This window comes from Phacochoerus africanus, chromosome 2 (assembly GCF_016906955.1).
Source record: "Phacochoerus africanus isolate WHEZ1 chromosome 2, ROS_Pafr_v1, whole genome shotgun sequence".
NCBI lineage: Eukaryota > Metazoa > Chordata > Mammalia > Artiodactyla > Suidae > Phacochoerus > Phacochoerus africanus.
The window spans coordinates 113,484,902-113,499,732 of NC_062545.1; the positions used below are offsets into that span (position 1 = coordinate 113,484,902).

At 40.1% G+C, this 14,831-nt stretch overlaps 1 protein-coding gene across 4 annotated transcripts in view; it reads left to right on the forward strand.

Annotated features, from left to right (window-relative positions):
• Positions 1–14,831, forward strand: part of RORA (RAR related orphan receptor A) — a 358,291-nt gene that overhangs the window by 308,154 nt on the left and 35,306 nt on the right. For all 4 annotated transcript variants that reach the window (XM_047766201.1, XM_047766202.1, XM_047766205.1 and 1 more), the window contains one exon: positions 9,578–9,663. In XM_047766201.1, coding sequence (XP_047622157.1) covers positions 9,578–9,663 — 86 coding nt within the window. The remainder of the gene's footprint in view (positions 1–9,577; positions 9,664–14,831) is intronic.

A 14,831-nucleotide genomic window follows, 5' to 3' on the forward strand; every position in this document is an offset into this window, starting at 1 on the left:
GAAGTCATAGAAATTGTGCAATTGGAATTAGCAATCAATAGCTAACTTTTTAGGCAGGAGACTTTGGCCCTTTAAAGAGAATTCTAAGGCAAATAGAATGTTTTGATTGATTTATTCAGTGAACTATGATGTTGTGTGCTAAGCATTGGGCCAGACTCAGAGGAAGCCATAGAACAAATAGATTTAAACAAATATCCTACTTGTTATAAGACCCATTTCTGTGTCAATGGATTTTTCTGTCTTTGGACCTGCAATTGAATCACCAGGTTTGTTTATTTTTGAGACATTATATGTGTATGTAAAATAAACTCTTGTAAATTAAAATACCTAGATCTTACAAGGGCTGTGACTGGAGGTATGCATAGGCAGATGTGAAGTTAAGAGGGCTGTAAAATGGAGTGCTTATCTCTCGGGCTTAGGTGTGAGAATTTTTGGGGTAATGGTGTAAAGTAAGGTTATTTCATCAAACAGCAGTCAGAGTAATTGTGATGTTTTTGGTAAAGCAGAAACTAGATAAGATCTCCAGATTTGGTTTAGTTTTAAAGATGTTCTTTTCTGTTGTTGTGAAAAACAGACTTTGAATGATGAAAGCAAAGAGCTGACCCCATTGCTCTCAACTGTGAGCAAAGGAAGACGTAACCTAAATGTGGCACCATTGCTCCTGTTAAGGGGAAAAAAGGAATTGGTATCTAGAGTGAGGTTGATCGCTAGAAAAGATTAGCTGCAGTTCTGTGATTCAGATGACATTTTTTTTTTTTTAGTCCAGTATTATCCAGAATTATATAAGGGACACATACCTATTGTTGGAAAAGAAGTTTTGAAGAAATTCCCTTGATTATAGTCTAACCACTTAGTAAGATAAAATGGGTTCTTTTTACCTGCTGGTATGAAAGGACCTCACCCACACTGAGAAACTCAAGAGGATTTTGATTTTCAAGGGCCTAGAAAATCTTCAAGAACTACCTATTGAAAAAAATGTAGTTAATGCTAGAATCTCAGAAGGACCTTATCCCAACAGAGAATGATTGGCTAGATGGCCAGCTATCTTTGTCTTAGTCCTTGATTTCACAGAACCCCGTGAATCCTCAACATCACGTAGGTTCCATTGTTCACAAAAGTGATGAAGAGATTAGACGGGGGTGGGGGGGGGAGATGGGGAAGGTGGTGAAAAGTGTTTGTATTGCTGATCTGAATGTCATCATCTTTTGGGGGTGAGAATTCATTCAGTATTTGACCTACTGAATAAGTAAAGTGGAGTGTTGGGAAGCAGCTTCTCTTGCTGTTCAGTTATTTAATTCAAGGTTTAATTGGTCACCAGGTAGTTGCCAAAAGAGGTAAGAGTCCATTGCCTTAAGTGGAGTTATTCTGTGCATTACTGTGTAGTAGGAGGATTCTAGAGAGAACTGGATCTAAAACTCAAAGCCATCCACTGTTCCTCTGTATGAAAAATCTGTTTTCTTTCTGATTTGACAGAATTTCCCCCTTCCGGGGGAAAAGCATTCATTTAGATTTGGCTTTAGCAAAGATACATATGCATCACGGAACAGGAGTCCGTTTCTCTGGAAAGCTTAATCTAGTAGGGATAGAAACACATTACAAAGGATTAATATTCAGTTCCCATTGTCAGAACTACCTTCATGTTCACAGAAAGTCACGTGAGAACATGTGCCCGTCTTTCTCATTCTTCAGAGATGTCCTGCACACACAGCCCAGCTTTCTCTGTATTCCTGGGGGGCATTCTAGCCCAGTGTTTTAACTCTTCTGCACCTGAGTATTACATGTATAAGGACTGAAGGAAATAGCCGAGTTTCAAAACTTCAGTTCTGTCAAATTTTAGATTTAGTTTGCACATGTGTGATCTCTTGACAGCTTGAGGTGTGTTTATGTGTATGTATTCGGCAAGTATGTACAACTCTTTTTATTTTAAAAAATGATTTTTGAAAAGCTGTTATGTTTTCAGCAGAAACCACCATCAAGTTAAAGATTTTAAGAAGTAGCTTTAAGTAGTATGTAAGGTCCAGGATTTTTTTTTTTTTTTTTGGATGGCTGTAATTTGATGGGGTCCTTTGAGTCAGACGTGAGCTTCATACCGAGGGTTAAGATGTCAGAGGGCAACATGTATATCTATTGTGTATAAAAAGTGGAACTCGTGCCATTTGCATTACAAGCCCTGGTGAAGGTTTAGCGCAGGGACTTTGCTTGTGACAGATATTACCGAGAAGTGACTTCTCCATCTCTGCCATCTTTTTGCATTTTTTCTCTCAAGCTGAGACTGAGGTAGTAACATCTGAACCCATTAGTCCCCCAGAAAGGCATGTGGGAAACCAACAATTTAAAAAAAAAAAAAAAAAAACTTTGAGTCTAGTTAGCAGATGAAAATTACAGTTCTGTGGATTTTTATTTATACTCTTTGTGGCAGAGCCTGTTGTGGGGAATGAGGGCACAGCGTTGTGGTCCTTGCCAAGAATGATATGCCAAGCTTCCTAAAGCTTTCCATTTACATAGGTCTTTTCATCTTCAAAGAGCTTTGTGAGCATTCATTTACTACCACCTGCCAGGGAAGTAGGAGTTATTCCCATTTTATAGATGGAGGAAGTGGAGGTGTAAGTGGCTTGCTTGAGGCCACCCAGGGAGTTGAGGGTCAGAGGGAAACATGGAAGGATTGCCAACTCCACTTCTTAACTGGGCCTGCCTCCAGCTCTTTCCCTCTCTTGTCATTTCCCCCTTGAAAACCCCAGATGGATGATAACATAAATCTCAAGGCATCCAGTAGCCCTCAGCAGGAAAGAGACTCCAAGTCTGTCTGTTTTTTGTTTTTTGTTTTTTTTTTTACCCTTTGGTGGCTGCCTCTGCAATTAAATCCTGAGAAATCTAGACATAAGGAAGAAGCCATTCATCCCGCCTGAGGTCCATTTTCAACATCTGTAGAATGGGACTAATGAGACCCATCTGCTGCTTCAGAGTTGTTGTGAACACCAACATCCAAACAAGCTAATGAAGACAAAAACTTTAAAAACTGTTACAGAGCTCTGCAAGTATGAAGCATTAGTATTCTTGCCAGGAAGGACCACAGGACTGCTCTACCCAAGGGGTAGTGTTTTTCTAATTAGGGGGATAATTGCTTTGGTGATGTTCAACTCAGATCAAGTACTGGTATGAAAGAATCCAATGTCAGTAGAAGAAAAGACTATACAAGGGAAACATACCAGTGTTACACTTAGTATATATTTAGTAGGCAAAATGGCGGAACAAGTTGATTATTAGACTGCGGAGTATGCAGCCGAACTCGGCCCTTGCCATCCAGGACAACTATTAAACATGCATGGGCTATGAAACAAATCCATGCTCTACCCCAAGCCTCAGGACCAGGATGACGGAATGTGCCAAACTGTTTGAAAGCCAACAGTCTGCCTTCCTCCCACGATGAAGATGCATGGAGAGCTCTCTGAAAACCCTGATGGTGGCCTGGCATCCCAGCTGCAGCCATGAACGGTCAGAGAGACAGAAAGGCTTCGTTACTCCAGGCTGTTACAGCCACTCACAGGCAGGTGAATTATAGCCCCTACTTTTGCCCCTTCATCTAAGCTCCATGGGGCAGGGGCCTTGGAGACCCTGGATCTAGAAGTGGCCAGGCCCAGAGGGGCCACCAAACTCGAGAAGCCAGGAGTTGCCCAAAGTCACTCCAGGGAAGCTTTCCCCCAGCCGGCTGTGACATGCAAGCCAGACTGCCATCCCGCAGCTGCAGAAGCCTTTAATACCCCAGCAGTTTTAAACAGGGGATAAAATAAAGTGACTAATCCATAAAGGACTCAAGCCATTTTGCTGAAAATAAAATCAAATGCCTTAGGGTTTTTCTTTTTAATCTTTATTGGTTTTTCTGCATACAAAAGTAATGCATGCTGGCTGTAAAAAATTCAAACATTAGAGAAATATGTAACATAGTGGGCGAGAAGTCCTCCGTATTCTCAGCCCTTTGCTGACAGATTGGTATAAAGATAGTTTTTTGTTTGTTTGTTTGTTTGCTTTAAGCAGCAGTTCTTAACAGTTTTTGCAAGACACACATAATCGCTAGGCATTCATATGTGTGACATACTGTCATGGGTGTACCCAAGGTCTGGCCATTTCCTCACAAACCAGCAGTAACCCCGCCTTGTTCAGTCCAATTCAAGAAAGTATATGGTTGTGCAAGCAAGCTAAAATGAAAGATATTACTGGAGTAAGCTTAGATCCATATTAGTTTATTTTTTATATGAACCAATAAGAAACTTTAATTTTTTTTTACTATTATTAATAGCAAATGCTTTATGACACATCCCACACTGATTGCAACACACTGCTGTGTTGTAGCAAACAGTTAAGTGCCAGCCTTGTAAAGGATTGCTGTGGTAGCTGGTATGAACTGCCTGTCATATTATTTGGAGGATAAGCCGCTTTTCTCTATCCCCACTTTGGAAAGAGCTTAAAGTCTGGAGAAAAGAATTTCATTTCGCTATAAGGCAAGACTTCTTATCAACAATAACAATAATAATAACTATGTTTTGAGTGCCAGCTGTTTCTAAGAATTGTATGCTGTGCACATATATAGAAGACATATATAAAATGATCATATGTGCTGTGTCATTTATGCATTGTATCATTGAATCTTCAAATATGAAACTGAGACTCAGAGAGGTAGGTTAAGGAATTTTCCCAGCCTTAAGAACTGTTAAACATTGGTGTTGGTCACCCTAAGGTCAAAAACTCTACTTGGAATTTTATAAAATTGAGAAGAATGGTCTGAGAAGGTTGGTGATTATTTCCAGTTATAAACTAGTCAGTTAACTCCCAGAAAGACATCTTGACATCAGTTCTGAGTGGTATTAAGTTTAACCAAATTACTTGTGAAATGTCCTTTGATCCTCAGCTAATGGTTTCCTACCAAGAGCAGTATGTTCCTGACACTTGTTATTGGAGCGATTGAACTCGGCTATGCGATATGATGAGAAAGGGTGGGAAAAATAAGCTTTTTAAGAAAAGGACAAAATATGTCCAGAATCCAGCCTTACCTCTTCTTATCCCTCTGACTTTGGGCAAGTTATTTAACCTTTCTGAGCCTCAGTTTTCTCATTTAAAAAAAAAATGTAGGTAATTGGAGTTTCCTGGTAGCTCAGCAGGTTAAGGACCTAGTGTTGTCATTGCTGTGGCTTGGATCACTGCTGTGGAGGGATTTCTATCCCTAGCCCAGGAATTTCTCCATCTCCTGGGTGTTGCCCCCCAAAAATGTAGACAATGATGATGATGATACCATGTACCTACTACGGTTGTTCAAGCAGCAAATTAGATAATGCCTGACACATTATAAGCCCAAATGTTAGATATTATTATTATTAATTATTATGCATTTAAATTATCATCAAGAGGTTGCTATTCAGAATGAAGTGATGGGCACAACTTTTGTACAATTATATTTTTTAATTCTTTGGAAGAATGGGCATTTTTCTCTGGACCAAGATATCTCCAGAAATAGGTTGTGAGGGATAAGTGAGGGGGTAAGAACGCCAGTGTCTTGTTACCTTTTATAATTAAAAGTAGACAGCAAACTTTTTTACAGAGGTGCAGCACTAAATGACAGCCCAGCCTAAGGACCGCTTGGCTAATTAGCACACCTGCATTCCAGGATTTCCTGCCGCCACTTGTCAGCTCCTTGAAACTGCAGAGATTTGCCTTTGCAGGTGTGGAGAGCCTGCTTGAGTTATTTAGGGTGCATGAGAGAGCAAATTATTTAGGCAATAGAGCTGAGAATGTGGGGAAATTAGAATTTTTCATAGCAAGATTGTTCGTTGTTAAGCGAATTCATGATTGTGTGTGTGCATCTTGCTTCAGATATTCTGCTACACAATAAACCTCTTTGCTGCAATGAATGTGGATATGAACTAATTTAATCAATATACTTGTGACAGTAGTGGTGTCTGACAGATTTCATCCCTTGAAATACTAGCTGAGTTAATGTCTGCAGTATATATATGGGCCAAGACTCATGATTTGTGTTGCAAGATAGTTTTGAAAAGACAACACTGCCTGTTAGAAAATGGAAAAGCCTGAGGGATGAAAAGCAAAGGGCAAGGGGATTCTTGTCCTTTTTCCTCTTATTGGTCTGCAAACTCAGATTTATGGAACTAAACTGCTTTCCTTTTGAAAAATTTGTAAGACATTGTGTTTTTTTTCTCCTTGGTACATTTGAATTCCACAAATTGACTAAAAGGCAGAGGGAGGTGGCTTTTGTGCATTGTTAGATTAAATGGAAGATTGACTAAGTGCCCTACTCTGATCTGCAAATGTTTACTTTCTGGAAAGATCAACACATGTGATCAGATCACTTTCAGAGAATTTGCTTTTTGGAGCAGGTGGATTTTAGCCATTTTCTAAAGAGCACTTGCAACTGAAATTGTCTTCCGAGATTAGAGAGCCACCCAGGAGGGTAGCCTGGTAGAATAGTTAAATCCAATGAATCAGAGTATCTGAACCTGACTTTGGAGAATCCTCCCATCACTTCACCATGTGAGTCCTAGGGAAGCTTGTTTTAACTAATTCAGAATCTTTGGCCAACATTGCCCATGGGAGCCAAGCTCATACACACTGGGAAGGCAGAGGTCTAGGCAGATGGTCCCTTGCTTGGAAATACAGGTCAGGGAGTTCCCATTGTGGCCCAGCAGGTTAAGAACCTGACGTAGTGTCCGTGAGGGATGCAGGTTCAATCCCTGGCCTCACTCAATGGGTTAAGGATCCTGCGTCGCTGCAAGCTCGGATCAGGTGTGCTGTGGCTGTGGCATAGCAACCCCTAGCCCAGGAACTTCCATATGCTGCAGGGGCAGCTGTAAAAGAGAAGGAGAGAAAGAAAAGAAAAAATACAGGCCAGTCTACAGTGAGTCCACTCCTGCTAAGCATCTTGTCCTCCATATGTCTTGTAAAATATGTCTCAGCTTAAGTGCCCTCCGGATCAGAGACCCTGGGAGCAGAAACAAGGTGAAGAGCAGGAATTTGGGAGCCTGACACAGGCCAGTAGTTGTATGCAACAGTGGCACCAAACTCTGGATTTATGGTGCAGTGATTTTCCCACCAGCGAGCCTCACCCTCGCCCCAGCCAGGCTAAGAGCTATTCCAGGGGTGGAAGTGCTGGGCCAGGATGGCAATCCCAGGCCCACCCCATCTTGAGCAGATCCCTCCATGCCAGACCTCCAATCACTTGCAAGATTACAGGAGCCATTCATGGGCATTTAGGTCACTGCCTTAAACATCATCATGTCACTTCTCATGGGTCATCTATTAAGAGTCCATGCAGAGTGAAGGACAACACACCATCATCCATTTGAGTTGCATATATACGGTTTTACTTGCTTTTCCCTGTCCGGCCTGCCCAGGGCTTTCCTATCTCGTCAAGGATAAATAGATAGGCTTTATCCCCCCATTATTAAGATGGAATGAAGATACCTCTTGAAAGGCCTGAGTTTAGTGCTAGCCTTGCTTTTAGTTTTGATGCTGACTGAAACTATAGAGCCTAACTCGTTTGTCTAAGTCTGATTTCTGTAATTGCAGCTTGAGGTGAGGCACAAACAAGTGGCTCGGTGTCTGTCTTCTTTATTTCTTATATTTTAATAGATGGTTCAAGTACTTCGTGTTGCCTAATTATTCTATTCCTTAGGGGTTGGAATAGGGAAGGATCGTTCTCCTTACAGACTAGTTAATTCCTACGGGGAAATCTAGGCAATAACTTTCAGCTGATATCGCCTTTCAGAATTTTTCTACTACCCCCTTGGCTTTTGTGAGTCTCTGAAAGTGTTGGGTACAACTACCTCTCTCTCAAGTCACAGGCACTCTGTGGCACAGAACTTAGCCTTGACCATGTATTTAAAATAATGGAGGAGCCCTAAGTGTGAAACACTGTTAGAGTTGAGATTTCGTCAAGAATTTTCCTTGAAGAAATCAAGCCAGGCTCTTAAGACATGGTAGGCTTGGAGATGACCATTCTTGGTAAACGTGATCTTACAATGTATTAAGTTGCATAACTCAGAATAGAGCTATTAGGCAGTATGCAAAGACACCATTATTAGGGTGTTAGAAGGCTTCAGGATTATGGCACATTTATTGGATGTGAGATCTTGAGCATCCTCTAACTCTGGACCATCAAACTTAGACTGTCACACTAAAAGGGACTGATAGGAAAAGGACTCCCCCTCTAGAATAGCCTGTACTCCCTGAAAGTCACTGTAGTACCTGTAGTAGTCTCCTTGAAAGGAAATGAGCAGATACACATGGTTTATGATGAGGTTAAATCCAATAATTTAATGTGGGCAACATTGCATCAAATCCAGAGTAAGTGGTTGTGGAAATTTTCCCAGGGGATGAGATTACACTGGAAGAAAGAGTGGGCTCTGTGTATACGTGCGTTACATAGTATAGCACATTCCTGGGACAAGTTGTTGCTTTGTGTAAGGAATGGCACTAGGTAGGGACTCTGAAAATGAAATACACTGAGGCACTTGCGACTGTGTTGTGTGTGTGACTTAGCAGATAATCCGACATGATATCCAGTAGTGAAAACTATGGAAAATAAATGTAGCATAAAGGAGCATTCCAGGTAAACTGGTGAGCATTGCCATCCTGTATATGTAGCTCAGTGTTGGTTCTTTATTTCACACATAAATTATTTTTAATAGGTGGTCCAAGTACTTTGCTTTGCCTAATTATTTTATTCCTTAGGTTATTTTTTAATCCTTAATTATGCTCTTTCCAACTCTGCTCAAGATGTAATGTGTTTGCTTAGAAATGTGCTTTGTCATATTTGAGAACTTGGTTATAATATATATTAATTATTTGGTTATTCTTCCAGCGTGAGACATCTTTAAGTAACCAGCTAGATAGCAACACACATACCGGGAAATCAATTTCTCATGTAAAGAATTCAGAAGCTACATAGTCTATTTGTCCTGATTCATCATTATTAAATTCAGAGAGGATATTAACTTTATGGTTGAAAGGTTTTGATTGTACACAAATGGACGAATTTTTAAAACATGGCAACTCCATTAATTAAAACAAGATGAGTAAGGAATTCTTACCATCATATGTAACTTATTAATATTTTGAGTTGAATCATTTCCTAAGATGTCTTGACTTTTTGGAGTCGATTTATCTCTGCCATCCGAGCTACAATGCTCAGCCAAGACAGATTTGTGACCTTTTAAAAATAATGATGGAAAATGAGATCGGAGGAAAGGTTTCAGTCTCTGCTTTGCTCTGAGGCCTAAACTGCGAACTCTCCAGTTCTTGAAGGCTTTGAAATGCTGATTCCAGTCTTCTTGTGGGTTCTTAAACACCTTCTCAAATGACCCATTTTAATAACCCGAAAGCTATTATATAACGAGCAGCCATAATTTAGTCCAGGGCTCTCGGGGCACCCTCACAGTTCAGCAATGAATAGTTAATGCAGTATAATGTTTAGCAGGTTATTAGTTTTCACTATACAAATGCTGATCAGGGAACGCTTTTATAAGGTGTTTAAAAGAAAATGTAATTAACTGGTTGCGTGCTTCTGTTGCAGCTCAAATTGAAATTATTCCATGCAAGATCTGTGGAGACAAATCATCAGGAATCCATTATGGTGTCATTACATGTGAAGGCTGCAAGGTAAGCCTTTTTAATTGTTGTTGTTGCTTCTATTAATGTTAGGTGGTATCCTTGTGATTTTTACTTTTTTACCTCTACCATGCCTGAAAATGCACCTCCTTGACATTTCGAGTGATGAGAAAAGACAGGACAGAGTAACTATTTGGGCATTTGTTACAATTAAGGAAGTTTTATATATATATATATATATATATATATATATATATATATATATATTTGTATGCCTCCCATCAAAATAACAGGAGGCTGGAGAAAATATTTGAGCGTGGCTTGCCTGTCACTTTCAATCCCAGAATTGATTGAATGGACGAAAAATCTCCTATCTTTTTTCAAAAAAAGGGATGACTCTGGACTTCTGTAATGTCCCTATTATAAGCTTGGTAAGAAGGCATTTCCAATAAGTTGAATGGGAGTGTGATTGAAAGCCTTACTGTTGGCCCACAGATGTTGACACATCTGGCCAAATGATGGCAAGGGTTTTAGAAAGAACTGAGTCCTGGCCCCATGGCCACCACTTGTCTTTATTGTTTTGGGCATGCCTTAATTTTTTAGTGACTCTGTTTCTTCATCTGTAAAGTGCTCTTCTTCCTACCTTTGAGAGCTGTTCTAAGCATAGAAATAAAAACTATAAATAGAAGTCCTTATAAACGGAAAAGTGCTATTTAAATCTAATAGTCTTATTGCCATTGTCACTATTTTAATTATTACTGACGCAGATCTCAGGACAACATACAGCACATATATCATGTGGAATGGGAACTAGAGATGTTTATCCTTATCATTCAAGACCCCCCAGACCTAGATTGCCTGTTATTCACATTTCAATTTATTAAGATTTAAATCCTCCTGCTTATATTGGAAGGGCCTTGAGAGAGCTCACAGGATAAAACAGTGCAAAATAAACAGGAGAGACGCTCTTTAGACATACTGGAGACCTCTGAGGCAGTTGACTGTCACTGAACCAGGCCTGAACTGGCCCTAAAGCATTTTGAGGGCAAAGCAAAAAATAAAATCCACAAATTTGGTTATCTTTCCTTTAGTGAAATGAGAAGATGCAATGTCATAAGATACAAAACCACTTTCAGACACAAATAACTACTGGGGACTTCAGAGAAAAGTGCCTCCTAATTTCCTTAAGTTTTTGTTTTACCGTTAATCATCATAACATTTGTCACTTTGTACGTCTACAGATGCTTCATTTCGATCCCATCTTAGGGAGGCTTAAGATTTCTGCACATCACCCGCCATACTTAATAATTCTTTTAAAAATCCACCTGCCTTTATGAGTTCCCACTGTGGTACAGTAGTTTAAGAATCCAACTGCAGCAGCTCAGGTTGCTTCAGAGCCACAGGTTCAGTCCCTGGCCAGGTGCAGTGGGTCAAAGGATCTGGAGTTGCTACAGTTGTGGCTCAGAATCAGTCCCTGGCCCAGGAACTTCCATATGGATTAGGCCATTAAAAACAAACAAACAAACAAAAAAACACCTGTCTTTAGGAATAGGGAGCTTGCTACTCAGAGGTGTTTTTTGAATTATTCTTCTCTATGATAACTCTCAAGACCTCAAGGCTCTGGATTAGCAAGGGAAAAAAATTATTACCTCAAATTTTCCTCGCTTCTAATTAATTAAAACTGAATAAAATAAGATCAACCATCTGGCTTATGTGACCCCAAGACATAAGGAAGAGAGTTATCTACCTGGGACGACTGTCACTCCATTGATTTTCAGAGTTAATTCGACTCATGTGGCTGGAAAGCTATCAGGCTTTACTCTCATTCACCCTGTGTTTGCACCGTCTTGTCCCTGGTAGAAGGTGGCCTGGCCTTTGTTGATGAAAGATATGTTGACAGCAGTGCTCCTCTGCCAGGAGTTCCAGGCAGACTTGATTTTTGTGCATTGCCTATCATCTAGGTGTTTTCTTAAATGGACAGGGTCCTAGGTATTAGCCACCAGGGTCCTGGGTGTAACTCCATGCTGCCCAGGAAACCAGTCCATCACTCTCTTGGCATCTCTCAGTAATAACACACGTAGTTTTTTGGGGTTTTTTTTTTTTCCTGTCCTTTTTTTTTTTTTTTCTTTTTTTTCTTTTTAGGCCCTCACCTGTGGCATATGGCGGTTCCCAGCCTAGGGGTCGAATCAGAGCCAAAGCTGCCAGCCACAGCCACAGCAATGCGGGATCCAACCTGCGATGCAGCTTGCAACAATGCCAGCTCCTTTAACCCACTAATAGAGGCTAGAAATCGAACCCGCATCCTCATAGATACTAGTCAGGTTCTTAACCTGCTGAGCCACAATGGGAACTCCGCATATGTAGTTTTCCATGGCAAATTGAAGTGAGTATCTAGGAAGGGTGTCCCGGGCAGAGACTAGAAGAGGATTGGCGCTACTTTAGGTAAAACCCCCCAACAATTCTGAAGATTAATTAACAACATGCTGTTCAGTAAAATTTGAATTGATTCTCTAAGTACACCTGTGTTTACAGAGGCAGAACAATGTGTTTTCTTTTTACACCAACATTTATTTATGACAAAATTAAAAGCCATAAGGAAACAGAGGGCAGCTATTATTCCACTGTTGTCCTTTTCCTAGTTTCTCTTCCAGATCTTTTTTTTTTATTAAAATAGAGTTGATTTACAATGTTTCTTCAATTTCTGCTGTACAGCAAAGTGACCCAGTCATACATATATATACATTTTTTTCATACTATCTTCTGTTATGTTCTAACCCAAGAGATTGGACATAGTTGTCTGTGCTGTACAGTAGGACCCAGTGCTCATCCATCTTAAATGCAATAGTTTGCATCTACCAACTCCACCCTCCCAGTCCATCCCACTCCCCCCACCCCACCCCCCGGCAGCAAACACAAGCCTGCTCTCCAAGTCTGTGATCTGTTTTTGTTTTGTCTTGTCTCAGTACCAAAGTGTTTTTCTGTTGTCTGGGGTTCTGTTCCTGTTCTATTGACATTACACAATGGAAATCACAAAAACAAACAATTAAAACTTAATTTTACTAGCAGGTTAGGTCTATGCCCAGCCTGAGACCTATACAGTGCTTTGTGTTTGTATTGGATGACTATAATTTTTTCTCTTCCTCATAGTTTCTGCTACAACTTACATTTTTTTTTTTTTGTCTGTAGTTGTGGGGAAGTCAAGAGACTGCTTTTTCCACTGATGTTAATGATTTATCATGTTCTAACCAGGTGAAGGTGGTTATAGCATGACAAATTGTAAATAATTTATCTCTGTGATAGTATCATTAGACTTAAGGAAATTTTCTAATTAGACATATGAATAGATATCTAATGAGAGGGGGAAAAAAAGGTGACTCAGTCGTTTTCTGAGCTAATCCCTTCGTGTGTTTTAAGTTGTATTTTAATATCAACAACCTGAAACCACAGGAAACCAGAGAACCTGTTTCATTGCTGCAATGATTCTCTTTTACCACGTACTGGTCCAGGTCAGCAATGCATGTGAACAGTAAAAATAGTAGAGGTTTTGGTAGTTTTTTTTCCAGTTCCTAGGTATTTCCACCTCGCCCTCTCCAAGTCCCTTTGTCCATGAGTAGAGAGACAGCAGAGCATCATGCTATATTCTGACTCTGGATCCAGACTGTCTGCATTTGAACCCCAGTTCTCCTGTTTACCAGCTTGAGCAACTACCCACCCTCTCAGGATAAAGTGAGGACAGTAATTGTAGTTACTTCATAGGGTTGTCACATTCATTTAGGTAAAGCACTTATGAGAGTGCCAGGCGCATAACAAGCACTCATTGAGTATTGGCTCTTGTTAATATCATTCCCAGGCGAACGCCTCAAGCCTGAGTTATGTGCTCTGTTTAGTTAGACATTAATTATGTCCAGGACATTTGTGAGTCCAGTCTTGATTATGTGACCATGTGTGATTTGTTATGTAGACTCTGCCGGTAAAAACAACAAAGATATCACACACACACCCCAGCCCCCACCCCCACCCCCGTGCACTGGAAACACTAGAAGGAATCCAAAGACATAGAAGACTCACTTCTTCCATTATGCAGCTCACAGTCTTTTTCTTTTTTCTTATTTTTACTTATTTTTTCAAAAAATATATTGGAAAATATTTTGTAAATAAATATGAATTTCTTCTTAACATTATCTTTTCATTTTTGATATCTAATATAGGTAATACATATAACATCTCCAGTATCGTATCAGGCAATATGGATGTAGGTACTGACAAACAGATAATTCATCTTGAAAACAACAGACAGGAGTTCCCGTTGTGGCTCAGCAGAAACAAATCTGACTAGCATCCATGAGGACGCAGGTTTGACCCCTGGCCTCACTCAGTGGGTTAAAGGATCCGGCATTGCCATGAGCTGTGGTGTAGGTCGAAGATAAGGTTTGGATCCCACGTTGCTGTGGCTGTGGTGTAGACCGGCAGCTATAGCTCCAATTCAGCCCCTAGCCTGGGAACCTCCATATGCCAAGGGTGCAGCCCTAAAAAGACAAAACAAAAAAACGTAAACTTATAGTATTGGTAAATACAGTACAGTACTCTCAATGTATTTTCTGTTCCTTATGATTGAATAATCTTTTCTCTGTCTTTCTTTATTGTGAGGATACAGTATGTAACACATACAACACAAAAAACAATGTTAATTACCTGTTGATGTTGTCAGTAAGACTTCTGGGGAGTTCCCATTTGTGGCTCAGTGGTAACAAACCCAACTAGTATCTATGAGGATGCAGGTTCAATCCCTAGCCTCGCTGAGTGGGTTAAAGATATGGTATTGCCATGAGCTGTAGATCGAAAATACTACTTGGATCCCTTGTTGCTGTGGCTGTGGTGTAGGCTGGCAGCTACAGCTCCGTGTGCCGCTGGTACAGGCCCAAAAAACAGAAAAAAACAAACAAACCAAACTTCTGGTCAGTAGTAGACTAAATAGTACTTAAACTTGGGGGAAAGTCATCGGCTCAATGCAGATTATTGGCTGCAAGGAGATCTGCAACTTCAAAGCCCCTCATTGTTCAAAGGTCAACTGCTGATACAATAAAAAGAAAATAAAGGAAAAAAAATTTCTCCTTGTGATAAAAACTCTTAAGATTTCCTCTCATAGTAACTTTTTTATATACCATACGACAGTGTTAGCTATAGAGATCATTCAACTATAACTTCTTATATAGTAATGT